General features: G+C 40.7%; 1 protein-coding gene across 1 annotated transcript; it reads left to right on the top strand.

The window, feature by feature from the left end:
• The first annotated feature begins 6169 nt into the window (after positions 1–6169).
• Positions 6170–9912, top strand: LOC308133093 (fucolectin-1-like). The gene is made up of 6 exons (XM_080500371.1): positions 6170–6238; positions 6499–6557; positions 7502–7787; positions 7909–8063; positions 8139–8421; positions 8993–9912. The coding sequence occupies exons 2-6, from the start codon at positions 6500–6502 to the stop codon at positions 9141–9143; spliced, it is 933 nt and encodes a 310-aa protein (XP_080356497.1). The 5' UTR covers positions 6170–6238; position 6499; the 3' UTR covers positions 9144–9912.
• The last annotated feature ends 4215 nt before the right edge of the window (positions 9913–14127 follow it).

Below are 14127 nucleotides of genomic sequence, written 5' to 3'. Positions count from 1 at the left end.
GTGTGTGTGTGAGAGAGAGAGTCAGGAGTGTTATTCTAAAGCGCCCTGCTGCTCCGTCAGTTACTTCACACCTTGCATCGACAACAACGACTCAGATCGTTGACAAACACAGTTTGTCGGCTGCGGTAAAAGAAGGCGTCCCAGCGCAGGCTGTGTGGGTCCATGCCAGGCCAGGAGGTGGAGCAGGATGACAACATTACTTCACCTCCTCTGTGGAGTGAATTAAGATCCACCACCCTTCCATCTGACTGACCCATCTCAGGGTCACGGTCGGAGCTGAGCGCAGAGTCCAGGTCACCATCGGTCCATCGCAGGTCAAGCAGACAGTGAGAGACGGGCCTGGCTGGACTGTCATGTAAACCTCAAAATCAAAGAGGTGAGATAATTGTTGGTCATAAAAAAAAACAGCTACGGATATTTTAAAGAGTCCTTGAGATTCTTCACACTCGTGTCAATTTAGACTTCACAATTAAAGAAAACGTAAACCATTTAAAAGGCGATTAAAGCGCACCGTTTCTGAAAAACACTGAGCTCAAGAAGGACGAGCTTAAAAGAAAGTGTGTCCCCTGAGAGGACAATTCACGTTTGGTTTCTCAACAATGGCACAGAAGATGCAAGTGTTTGTTTCCGTTACTTCACTGGCAGGAGCTTTACGTATATTATGTGCAGGGTTAAAGGCAAAACAAGTTTAACTTCAACCTAAACCCTTCAATCTTCCTCTCTTTGTCTTTCCTTTTAGTCTTTGTTGGTACATTTTGTTGTTGTCGCATTGTGAATTTGTTTGACCGAATAAACTATTACTACTACTTACTATGAATATTAAATTGCGAGGAAACCGGAGTACCCAGAGGTAACTTTCTTCATTCCTTCTCCAACCCTGCTTTAATTTCACACTCCTCAGTTAATAAAAGGACTGGATATATTAACGGGTATTAAATGTTAAACTGTTAAATTGAGGCAAGAGGCCATTTCCATCTCCGGTTCCTTGGTTTGAACACAAACACGTTGCGATACAACCAACGCCACTGCTGCAGGAGATTAAAGTGCAAAAGGCTGAAGTGCATCACGCAACACAATAAAGTGCATCAATGAACTAAGTTGTCCTCCACAGTGTTTTGCAAAGTGAACTGCATGATGCCTGTTCAGGTTTGCCTACGTGGTCAAACTCATGTCTGCAGGATGTGCATGTAAACACACACACGCACACACACACACACACACACACACACACACACACACACACACACACACACACACACACACACACACACACACACACACACACACACACACACACACACACACACACACACACACACACACAGCAGATGCAATCCAACATCACTTATCAAAAACACCCTCCATCCTGACATTTTGTCCTCAGACGACGTATGAATTTAATCTCCCGGTACAAGGAAGTGAAACAAGCGTGCGTGGCAGCAGAGCATGAAGGGTGGAGGGAGAAGAAGATCTGATTCCTGACGATTAGTTGGAAATGACCCAACTGGTGTGAAGGTAAAGTCAGAGATGAATATATATATATATATATAAAAAGACAGATGTATCAGTCTGTTGAATCGCTGGACTCTGAGAAGAAAGCGGTTGCTTTGTCCGGATTTCCAAGTGACAACATTTCACATGGTTTGAGAATGTGGGAATCTTAATTTCTCATGTTGTACTTTAAGTAAAAGACTTTTCTTCTTTCAAATGCACTGAGAATTTAAGTATTCATATTTTTGCATTTCTCCTTCATTTCTTGAATGCGACATCTGTTATCAAATTGCTGTATATTCCACTAGTTGATTCTTCTTATTTGAATTTGATTTTGTAATTTGGAGAAATTTTAGGAGCAATGCTCTGAAGGGATGTATTAAAGAAAAGTTAACTGAATATTGAAATGTTCTATGAAATCAATGTGTTTTTTTTTCATATTCACAATGTGTAAATTATGGAAACCCACTTCTGCCACTTAACAAAAGGTAAGAAAACTCAGGAGGGAGCAAGTCATAATTTTGAGACGGTAAGTCATAATTACAAGACAGTAGGTGAAACATTTGAGATAGTAAAACACAATTATAAGATACTTTTGCACAAGTTAAAAGTGTCAGGTTCTCATTTTCAATTGGACACAGAAATGAACTTGAGTTGCTTGATAATTCACAAGGGACCGTGTTCAGCAAACACAGCCTGGAAAGGATTCTGAGCAAGAAGTGGGGAAGAAAGAATAAATGTGATGTGGCTGAAGTGGAAACCTTCAGTGAAAAGCAACTAGAACCTGTGGTCAGTCTCATGGTTCTAATGGTGCATCACAACTGCTGGTTATATAGAGGAGGAGAACTCATACCAACAAAGACCTGCCACTTTTGACTTTGATCTTTTTACCTCCATCATTTTGACTTATCTCAAAATAATGACTTAATAACTCATAATTTTGACTTCCCATCTCATTATTGTGACTTCCCATCTCATAATTTGGACTTATCTCATAATTTTGACTTTTTATCTCATAATTTTGACTTACCATCTCATAATTATGATTTATTATCATAATTTGGACTTTTTATCTCATAATTTGGACTTACCATCTCATAATTATGATTTATTATCATAATTTGGACTTTTTATCTCATAATTTTGACTTACCATCTCATAATTATGATTTATTATCATAATTAGGACTTTTTATCTCGGAATTTTGACTTATCTCCTAATTTGAACTTTTTATCTCATAATTAGGACTTTTTAATCTCATAATTTTGACATACATTCTCAATTCTTGACTTATTATCTCATTATTGTGACTTACTATCTCATAATGCTGATTCGATTTATGATTATAGAAACATATTTCTTTTTTAAGTGGCGCAAGTGGGCTCCCGAAGTAAATTGCAGGAAAATAATCCCAAAAATGATCTTGTCGATAATCGAAGACTTAATTCTTAGGTTGATCAACTAATTGAAAACAAAGATCATTTCCCCAGCTCTACACTTCATAGTGAAACCAACAACCTCTCAGCACCGTCACACTGAACTGCTCTGGTACGACGCCAACCCCGAGGCCAGGGCCTTTTAAAACTCAGCTGAACTCTTCCAACTAATCATTTTACACAATTGTTTAAATTGCAACATCAACAAGAAATGTTAGAAAGTGAAGAGCAAAACAGAGAAGTTTGAAATGTTGAAACATCCAGATTAAGGAGAAGTTTAATGGAGTGCAAATCGAGCCAAGAAATAAAAAAAAAATGCAACTTGGCACATTTGGTGAAGAAACTTGTCTCTCAGCACGATTCAGGTTAAAGTCAAACAAGAGGTTTTCTCTATGGTCGTAACACATCAGCAATGCTTCCCAACATGTGTCCCGACTAACAGGCCACCGCATAAACAAAATGTCTGTCTTAACACTTTCACCTCTCGGTGGTTGTGTCAGAATAAAAGCTTCCGGTTTAACTCACAACACGTGGACTACACACAACACGTGGACTACACACAACACGTGGACTACACACAACATGTGGGCTACACACAACGCATGAACTACACACAACACGTGGACTATACACAACACGTGGACTATACACAACACATGGACTACACACAACACGTGGACTATACACAACACATGGACTACACACAACACGTGGACTACAAACAACACGTGGACTACACACGACACATGGACTACACACAACACGTGGACTATACACAACACATGGACTACACACAACACGTGGACTACACACAACACGTGGAATACACACAACATGTGGACTACACACAACACGTGGACTATACACAACACGTGGACTATGCACAATACGTGGACTACACACAACACGTGGACTATACACAACACGTGGACTACACACAACATGTGGGCTACACACAACGCGTGAACTACACACAACACGTGGACTATACACAACACGTGGACTATACACAACACATGGACTACACGCAACACATGGACTATACACAACACATGGACTACACGCAACACATGGACTATACACAACACATGGACTACACACAACACGTGGACTACACACAACACGTGGACTACACACAACACGTGGACTATACACATCACAGACCTCAACTGAGAGGATTTAGGTTTCTGTGCGTCGTGCAGTCACGCGCAGAGAATTCCAAAATATGATTCCTTAATATACACCATGTTCCAAATTATTATGCAAATTATATATTTCTTTACTTTTCAAATCCTCAATCGCGAGAGCAAAACTCAAATGTTATTGAACAAACCTCCCAATGATAAGTGTTTCTTTTAGAAATGAAACACTTAAAACGCACTGTTCCAAATTATTACGCACAACAGAGTTTCAAAACATTTTATAGGTTGCACAGAAATGAAAAACGTCATTTGTTGAATTCACAGCATGAGGTCATATTTATTGAAATCAAAAGCTAATTTAATCACAAACATCAACAGGTCCATTTTACATTTCAACACAAGGGCCCTTATTTGACAGCAGCTTCACAATTCTTGCATCCATTGAACTTGTGAGGTTTGGGAGAATTTCTGCTTGAATGTCTTTGCAGGATGTCAGAATGGCCTCCCAGTTACTGTTTGGATGTAAACGTCCTCCCACCCTCACAGATGTTTTGGTAGACGATGCTCCAGAGGTTCTCAAGAGGGTTGAGGTCAGGGGAGGGGGGGGCACACCATGACCTTCTCTCCTTTAATGCCCATAGCAGCCAATGATGAAGAGGGATTCCTTGCAGCATGAGAAGGTGCATCGTCATCATGAAGAAGATTTTGTGACGGAAGCACGGTTCTTCTTTTTGTACCATGGAAGAAAGTGGCCGGTCAGAAACTCCACATACTTCTCAGAGGTCATCTTCACACCTTCAGGGACCCTACGGGGGCCGACCAGCTCTCTCCCCATGATTCCAGCCCAAAACATGGCTCCACCACCTCCTTGTTGGGACACGGTGGCCATCCACTACTCCACCCACTACTCCACCCATCTGGACCATCCAGGGTGGTGCGGCACTCATAAGTGAACAAGACGTTTTGAAAATGAGTCTTCATGTATGTCTGGACCCACTGCAGCTTTTTGTGCTTGAGCAGAGGTTAGGGGTGGCCCAATGGAAGGTTTATGCAGAACTGCAAGCTTCTGGAGGATCCTACACCTTGATGTTCGTGGAACTCCAGAGGCACCAGCAGCTTCAAATATCCGTTTGCTGCTTTGTAAAGGCATTTTAGGAGCTGCTCTCTTAATCCGATGGATTTGTCTGGCAGAAATCTTCCTCATTGTTACTTTATCTGGACCAACCGGTGTGTACTCTGAATCAGCCACACATTTCTTAACAGCACGATGATCATTGAGTTTTCGTGAACTATCCAAGATCAGCAGAGATCCTTTTTCTTTTCCATATTGCTTGAGAATGGTGATCTGCTAAATAATGTGGAACATCCTTCTTTTGTAGTTTTTCCTTAAAGTGTGCTCACCTGTTAAACTACTTAGCACAGGTGTCTGACATTGAGTTCAATGCTCCAAAGAGCCCTGACACACAATACCATCCTCACGTTTATTTGAAAAACAAACCATTGAATCTTTATGACACGTACATGCAATTTGCATAATAATTAGGAAGGTGGAGTAGAAGAAACGTGGACAAGCTGCAGACGAGCATGAGGGATAAACAAGTCCCAGCCGGGGAGAATCCGGGGCAAGAGAAAGAGCACCGTTTACTTTGGTGGAGCACAAAGACGTGAACATCACCTGCACACATGCTGGTTTATTTATCGCAAATTGTATTTTCACTGCAATAACAGGCTTTTTTCAATGTGTTGCTGAAATTTAAGTGGATTAAAACTTTCTTTCAGACTCAAATCTACTGATGCAGCGTTTTTTTTGTTTGCTTGTTTCAGAAAATGAATCAGGACATTAAAATCTCAACTGGAGCCCACGACGACGACGTTTCACAATTTCTTCTCTTTAATTTTGAAACTTCGGTCAAAGTGGGAGTAAAACGAGTGAAAGTAACAGGGTGTGTTTTGTGGGACAACCTGCGAGATTGATTTCTCTGGAAGGGAAGTGAAACAAGCAAAGGAGGATGGAGAGATGGGATTGGACGACACGGAGGAAAAAACAAAAACATGGTCCGATGACTGGCTGGAAGAGAAAAGATATAAAGAGAAAAGACGACTGGTTTGTTTCTGTCGACTCCTGAGACTCTGAGAAGAAAGCAGCTCTCGCTTTGTCTGGATCTCCAGGTGACACCTTTCACTTGTTTCTGTACAAACGCTTGTGTTTTGCTCTTTGTGTGGCGAAAAACAATGTTTCATAGAGAAGAATTTGACGATTTTGATCTCGACACTGAGGGTGAACAGTTGTTTTTTTCAGGGGGGGGTCTCTCTTGCCATCTTATCTTTATTTATAGGTAATGACTTAGTCCTTTCCTTTTCCTGTCATCTTCGAATGAAACTCTTCAGTCAGAATGACGATGTGAATTAAACCCGACTTTCTCCAACAGGATGATGAAACTCGGGGTTTTCCTCCTCCTCCTCCTCGTCGGGACGGTTTCCACGTTCAGTAAGTGTAATAACGTGGTAATAATCTTTGGTCATAACAACTCTGTTCCACTAAAGATGCAGGAAGCCAGGAGAGTATTTTTGTTTTAAACAAAGTATATTAATTGCAACAAACTCAGGTCTCTTGATTCAAAACAGAACGCAAAAAAAAAAGGTTTAATCACCAACTAAACATGGAAAAACACCTGAACCTGCCAGGATATTGGATAAAATAATGAAAACTAATAATAATAATACAGGTCAAACTGGTCAAACTAAATAAATAAAATTACTTAGTGTAGGTTTTTTGTTCTGGAAAAGTAAAAAGGTGAAAAATTAAATTAAACATTTTTAAGAAAAATTTGTGAAAAAACTGGGGAAAGAAAATAAATCTGGTCTCGATATTAGAACATGCACGACGACTATAAATACCTAAAGCTGCTAAAATACATAAAAAGACAAAAGTGGGAAAATCCCTTTCATAAAAATCAAAGTAAAATGTCTAAAGATGGTTAAAATGCAATAAAGTATATCTAAATTGCATGAAAATTCATGTTTTCATTCTTTATTCCAGATATTTAAGTATTGCGGCTCTGGACAAGTGTTATTTGGTTAAGTCCCTGTGTTTAAGGCTAAATTGTTAAAAAAAAGAACAGTTTTCTCTAAACATTGTCTGCCTCTCAACAGAAAAACTCCTCAGCCGAGCTTTTACACCAGGAATCTCACTTTTTAAACTGACGAATGATTAAAGTTCTGATAATCGATGGTAAAAACAAAGTGACAGTTCTGCAACACTGTGAAAGTGATATTGATCATTTGTTCACCCAAACCCAAGCGTTTCAGTCTAAAAATCACCAAACTGCCAATTTCTCCTCTGGAGGTTTACTACTGGGTGAGACATGCTGTGGGGTTTCCTTCGTCTGCTCCGTCTGTTCACGAGTTTGTCCCACATGATGGACTTGGCAGAAAACGTGGCGCTGCGTGGGAAGGCGACCCAGTCGAAGCGGTTCGAGCACGTGTTCGGCGACGCCAACAGCGCGATCGATGGCAACCGTGACTCCGACTTCAGCATGGGCTCCTGCACACACACCGCGGAGATGAGCGACCCCTGGTGGAGGGTGGACCTGCTGGACAGCTACGTCGTCCAGGCCATCGTCATCTCCAACAGGCTGGACTGCTGTCCTCTCAGGATCCAGGGGCTGGAGATCCGCATCGGGAACTCTTTGGAAAACAACGGCTTGAACAACCCAACGCAAGTGAAAATACGTGATTTGACAATTGTGCAGAGAGGCGTACAGATTTGTGGCTTTTCTGGCGATTTGTTTGGATATTTTGTTGACTTTCTGCCAAATCCTCTCGTTTGTTTCCACCAGGGCTGGGACGATTCCTTCCGTCACTGTGGGAGAGCTGATCATTACCAACTTCACCGAACGAGTGGAGGGACGGTACGTGACTTTGGTCCTGCCTGGTCCGGGTCGATACCTTACTCTCTGCGAAGTGGAAGTCTACGGTTACCCTGCACCGACTGGTGAGATTTTCAAATGGAGATGATGTAGAAAAAAGAAACGACAATAAACCCACCAGTATAAATGACTTTTTGCAGGAGAGAACCTGGCGGTGACAGGAAAAGCCTCCCAGTCGTCGGTGAACTTGGCTGGCCTCAGTGCCTACAACGCCATCGACGGGAACCACGACGCCAAGCTGGGCCACGGATCCTGCAGTCGCACAGCCAATGAAGTGAATCCCTGGTGGCGACTGGATCTCGGCAAAACACACAAAGTGTTTTCTGTTAAGGTCACAAACCAAGACTCTAACCCGGAAGAACTCAACGGAGCCGAGATCCACATCGGAGACTCTCTTCAAAATGACGGCAACACCAACCCCAGGTACTCCCGTCACCGAGGATGAAATATCAGTGTTAAAGGGGTCAGACTGTACAACTTTTCAACACTTTCACATGGTCTGGTTTGGTTCAAAAATCATATTCAAAGTTTATTGCCCTTTTCCTGGATTTTCCTGCATTAGAATATTGGATCATAGGAGCTACATTCAGAATCTGCTGTGTCTGTGTGAGCTGGACTGGCTCCGCCCACACAAGCCCATCTTGGGAAGAGGAGGAAGTACTTCCTCTCATGGTGCCATGTGCCAGAGCAGAGCTGCCCATTTGTGGGAGGAGTCAAAGGGGAGGAGCCTACCTTGATTGGGATTGGTTAAACCCCGATGACACTATCTAGAGTTTGATTTCTGATTGGCTGGTTGGAGCAACACACTTTTTAAAACCTGAAACAAGCCAGGAGAGAGAAGAGACACTTTCTTCTCTTGTAGGGCGTCGCTCCAATGCGGGGACGGTTATTACTGTTGGAAAACCTTTATGATTTCGCATTATGACTCCTTTAACATCTTCGCCTCCAACACAAGATTGAGCCTGTTTTTCTTTTCTTTTGTTTCCTCTGCCAGGTGTGCAGTGATCTCTAAAATCGAGGCAGGTGCCGTCGCCGAGTTTCAGTGCAACGGGATGGACGGCCGCTACGTGACCATCGCCCTCCCCTACAGAGAGAGGTTCCTGACGCTGTGCGAGGTGGAGGTGTACGGCTCTCCACTGGATTAGACTGACAACGGTTCCCTCCTGCTCCAAAGTTCAGTCACAAGAAATAAAGGCTTTAAATATCATGCAAAACTAATCTTGGCATTGCTTTAAAGCGGCACTAAGTGAAGGCCGTGCCTCTACTGTCCACCAGGTGGTGGTGTTGAGTCATGGTAGAAGCAGTGTTATGATTGGATCCAGCGGGTAAAGGATGGAGAACAGATCCCCTCATGGATCACACTATCGTGTTTTTGTCAAGTGCTAAAGTCATTGCTGCATTAACCACTGCTTCTCTGAGTTACTCATTACACCACCTAGTGGTGCAACTTTGTATGGCGAGACCAAACTAGCTGGGCCACGTCTGGGAAACTTGTGGACTTTGGTGTGGTATTACTCTCAGCGTGTAAAATCGTCTTCAAGACGACATTGCAACTGTAGTTTTGTCACATTTCGGTACTCATTCCTGGTCGAAGTGATATAAATTTAACTCAATTATTACAAATTAAAGTTTATATCCAGTTAAGAGATTTGAACGTGACCTGTGAGAGCAGTTTTGGCCTCATACAAATACATTAAGATAATAAATTAAGAGTTTCTAAGAATCATAAATTGTCATTTCTTGGCAAAATGTTGATTTGACCGAGCCAACAAACTTGTACCTTCGGCCTATTTTCCTATAGTTTCTTTGCTTTTTCCAAAGATCTGTAAATTGCTAATGACTGGAACTGGATGTGCTTAAAGAAATGTATAAAAATAAAAAAGCATTAAAAAAATAAATCAGCTCCGAAAAACACATGGACGTTTTAAGCATCTTTTCTCATCTTTAATCCAGATTTATAACTTTGTTTTCCAGACTATAACCCGACTAAAATCAAACATATTTATCTTTTTAACCCGAAAAACTAACTCATGCAAACGTTACTACCGTACATAATCTACCATCATATTTTCTAATCCACACTTGCATCATATAACGTACACGTCGTCCACTCATGAAGTCAGTCACGTATCTGGGAAATAAAGTCGGTTTGATTTAAGGATTCAGCTGCTGCGGACGACTTCTGTTGGACTGGGATGATCTGCCAACCAATGAATGAATCAGTGGAATCGAAAAGAAATTTCACTGCAACACGGACGATGTTTGAGCAACAGGAAGTGAGTCTGGAGGGGCGAACTCGAACTCGGCCACATGTACATCTCGTCTAGTATGGAATATATGGAACCTTTTGAAAAAAAAATTAATAATTCTAGATCAAGTCAAAAGTATCAAAAAGTAGAACAAACATGATCATTCTAACAGAAAAAAACAACTTAATGTCTCAAACAGAATAATCCTGCTACATGGAAAATGACAACAGTATGTCGAGATCAGTGTTGCTACAATTACTTTAAAATACTAATCCCATTACTTGAAAGTAACACGTTGCTAATTAACGTGTCACTGGTTGAGACAAGCTGTCTAAAAGCCAAGTGGAACAGCAGGAAGTCTCCAGCTCACAGTCTGGTTCTGCTGATTTATTCCTTTTAACATTAAAGTATTTTTTCTTTCGACGTCGCTGAAGCTCACGTGGATTTGTTGGGTTCTCTGTAAAAGTACACAGATGAATTGAATTAATGTATTATGTTTCAACTATTCAAGCTTTTTAAAAATGTACTTATTGTACCGCTTTATACTAAAACAGGAACATTTGAATTGTCCAAAATGAGTATTTCAGGCTTGTTATGCTATAATTTTACTCATAAGGCCGAATGTAAGGATTCCTTCAAACTCATACGGTCGTTTCTCGTTTTAGCCGACTTGTTTTCTTTAATCGACACAATGCACTGTGCCGCTGCACACTGGTGCTTCCGCGAGATCTAGCCAGGTGTGCCGTGGGAAATTATCCCATTTCACATTTTTTTCTAAAAATAACATTTGCTCTCTCAACCGACAGTGTGTTGCAGAGTAATCATGTATAAATACTCTTCACCACTAGAGGGCAGCACAGAACTTTGCCGGTGAAATGTAAAGTGACAGACGTCAGTGTGGTTAATCTCCACCTCCTGCTACCATCTTGTACCAAAGTACTGTGTCAGTGACAGTGATGGAGAAGTTTTAGAAAAGGAAGAATGTGAACCAGGATCTCAGCTCTTCATCCATCAGGTCCAGGTTTCACACTGAGGGAGTAAAATTAAAAAAAGACATTGGGAAATACTGTTTTTCTGTATTTATTTGATTCCTGTTGATAAAACTTTGATGAGAATGACTTTATATTGTTAATAGAGGCTACAGAGTTTCACATGTTAACATTTTTGGGTGGTGGTGTGCCTCCACATTTTTCCAAACAAAAAAGTGTGCCTTGGCTCAGAAAGGTTGAAAAACACTGGTCTAAATGATATCAACATGCACAAAGTACACCCTGCAGAAGACTGGACTGAGTTAAGTGTTTCCACGCACGATGATTTCGAGCTCTGCGGATTAAACAATGACAAGAGTTTTAAAATGTCAGATTGAATGAGTAAATACACCGATAACCCAAAGTTATCCCCAATTGCACAAAGTTCCACTTTTGAATCACTGCTGGTGGAACAGCAGAGGCTCGTGGTGGAGAAAAAGAGGCGGTGTGGAAAGAGAAAGAGCCCTGTGATTAGGAAGAAGAACTCCTACAGTACAAACAGATCAATAACGTTGGCTTCAGCTCTTGTACTTCTCTCAATAATCCATATTAATATTGAATATCACCTTTTTAGCCTGCATACTGTGTTTTCTGGACTATAAGCTGAATCTGTCAAAAACACCTGTCTTGCTCCTCGTTGGCCGTCGTGCCTTTAGCTCACGATTAGTCTTCGTCGTTTTCTTCATCACAGTCACAGTTTCCAAGATTTTCTCAAAGTTCCTAATTTTCTGCTGTGTATTATATATTTTATACTATTTAGTCTAAATTCTGCTGTGTAACTTTTTCTTTCATTCAGGCAAATACGGCAGTAATGGAGGTTTTTCCGTGGTACTGTAGCAGCATTCTGTTGTCATACATTGACATCTAGTGGTACCAGGTGGTAATTACAGATATATTTTGATATACAACTTACATGATCAAAGCTCTATTATACAATGACGTATTCCTTATACTCTTTGTAGGTTGAAATGATCCATAAATATTTACTCACCCGCTAAAACAATCTTGGTTTCATTTGCTTTTCTTGTACACATGTCAGTTAATTGTTGTAATTTATTTATTCAATACTTAAAAAAAAAAAAAACAGCTACGGATATTTTAAACAGTCCTTGACATTCTTCACACTCGTGTCAATTTAGACGTCACAATTAAAGAAAACGTAAACCATTTAAAAGGCGATTTAAGCGCACCGTTTCTGAAAAACACTGAGCTCAAGAAGGACGAGCTGAAAAGAAAGTGCGTCCCCTGAGAGGACAGTTCACGTTTGGTTTCTCAACAATGGCACAGAAGATGCAAGTGTTTGTTTCCGTTACTTCACTTGCAGGAGCTTTACGTATATTATGTGCAGGGTTAAAGGCAAAATAAGTTTAACTTCAACCTAAACCCTTCAATCTTCCTCTCTTTGTCTTTCCTTTTTGTCTTTGTTGGTACATTTTGTTGTTGTTGCATTGTGAATTTGTTTGACCGAATAAACTATTACTACTACTTAGTATGAACATTAAATTGCGAGGAAACCGGAGTACCCAGAGGTAACTTTCTTCATTCCTTCTCCAACCCTGCTTTAATTTCACACTCCTCAGTTAATAAAAGGACTGGATATATTAACGGGTATTAAATGTTAAACTGTTAAATTGAGGCAAGAGGCAATTTCCATCTCCGGTTCCTTGGTTTGAACACAAACACGTTGCGATACAACCAACGCCACTGCTGCAGGAGATTAAAGTGCGAATGGCTGAAGTGCATTATAATTAGGACTTTTTAGCTCATAATTAGAACTTTTTATCTCATAATTAGAACTTTGTATCTCATAACTAGGACGTTTTATCTCATAATTAGAACTTTGTATCTCATAAGTGGGACTTACCATCTTATAATTTTGACATACATTCTCAATTGTTGACTTATTATCTCATTATTGTGACATACTATCTCATAAATCTGACTTATCTAATGATTATGACAAACATATTTCTTTTTTAAGTGGCGCAAGTGGGCTTCCAAAGTAAATTGTGGGAAAATAATCCCAAAAATGATCTTGTCGGTAATCGAAGACTTAATTCTTAGGTTGATCAACTAATTGAAAACAAAGATCATTTCCCCAGCTCTACACTTCATAGTGAAACCAACAACCTCTCAGCACCGTCACACTGAACTGCTCTGGTACGACGCCGACCCCGAGGCCAGGGCCTTTTAAAACTCAGCTGAACTCTTCCAACTAATCATTTTACACAATTGACACAAGTTTAAATTGCAACATCAGCAAAAATTTAAAAAAAGAAATGTTAGAAAGTGAAGAGCAAAACAGAGAAGTTTGAAATGTTGAAACATCCAGAATAAGGAGAAGTTTAATGGAGTGCAAATCGAGCCAAGAAATAAAAAAAAAATGCAACTTGGCACATTTGGTGAAGAAACTTGTCTCTCAGCACGATTCAGGTTAAAGACACACAAGAGGTTTTCTCTATGGTCGTAACACATCAGCAATGCTTCTCAACATGTGTCCCGACTAACAGGCCACCTCATAAACAAAATGTCTGTCTTAACACTTTCACCTCTCGGTGGTTGTGTCAGAATAAAAGCTTCTGGTTAAACTCACAACACGTGGACTACACACAACACGTGGACTACACACAACACGTGGACTACACACAACACGTGGACTATACACAACACATGGACTACACACAACACGTGAACTATACACAACACATGGACTACACACAACACGTGGACTTTACACAACACGTGGACTACACACAACACGTGGACTACACACAACACGTGGAATACACACAACATGTGGACTACACACAACACGTGGACTATACACAACACGTGGACTATGCACAACACGT

The sequence above is a fragment of the Blennius ocellaris genome (assembly GCF_963422515.1).
Source record: "Blennius ocellaris genome assembly, chromosome: 8".
NCBI classification, from domain to species: Eukaryota; Metazoa; Chordata; class Actinopteri; order Blenniiformes; family Blenniidae; genus Blennius; species Blennius ocellaris.
Note: the sequence above shows the minus strand (reverse complement) of the source record. Positions and strands in the feature narration are given on the sequence as shown.

Coding starts and splice junctions, on each gene's coding strand:
- LOC308133093 (XM_080500371.1), top strand. CDS start 6,500: ATGATGAAACTCGGGGTTTTCCTCCTCCTCCTCCTCGTCGGGACGGTT. Junction 7,788..7,908: donor AACGGCTTGAACAACCCAAC/GCAAGTGAAAAT, acceptor TGTTTCCACCAG/GGCTGGGACGATTCCTTCCG. Junction 8,064..8,138: donor CGGTTACCCTGCACCGACTG/GTGAGATTTTCA, acceptor GACTTTTTGCAG/GAGAGAACCTGGCGGTGACA.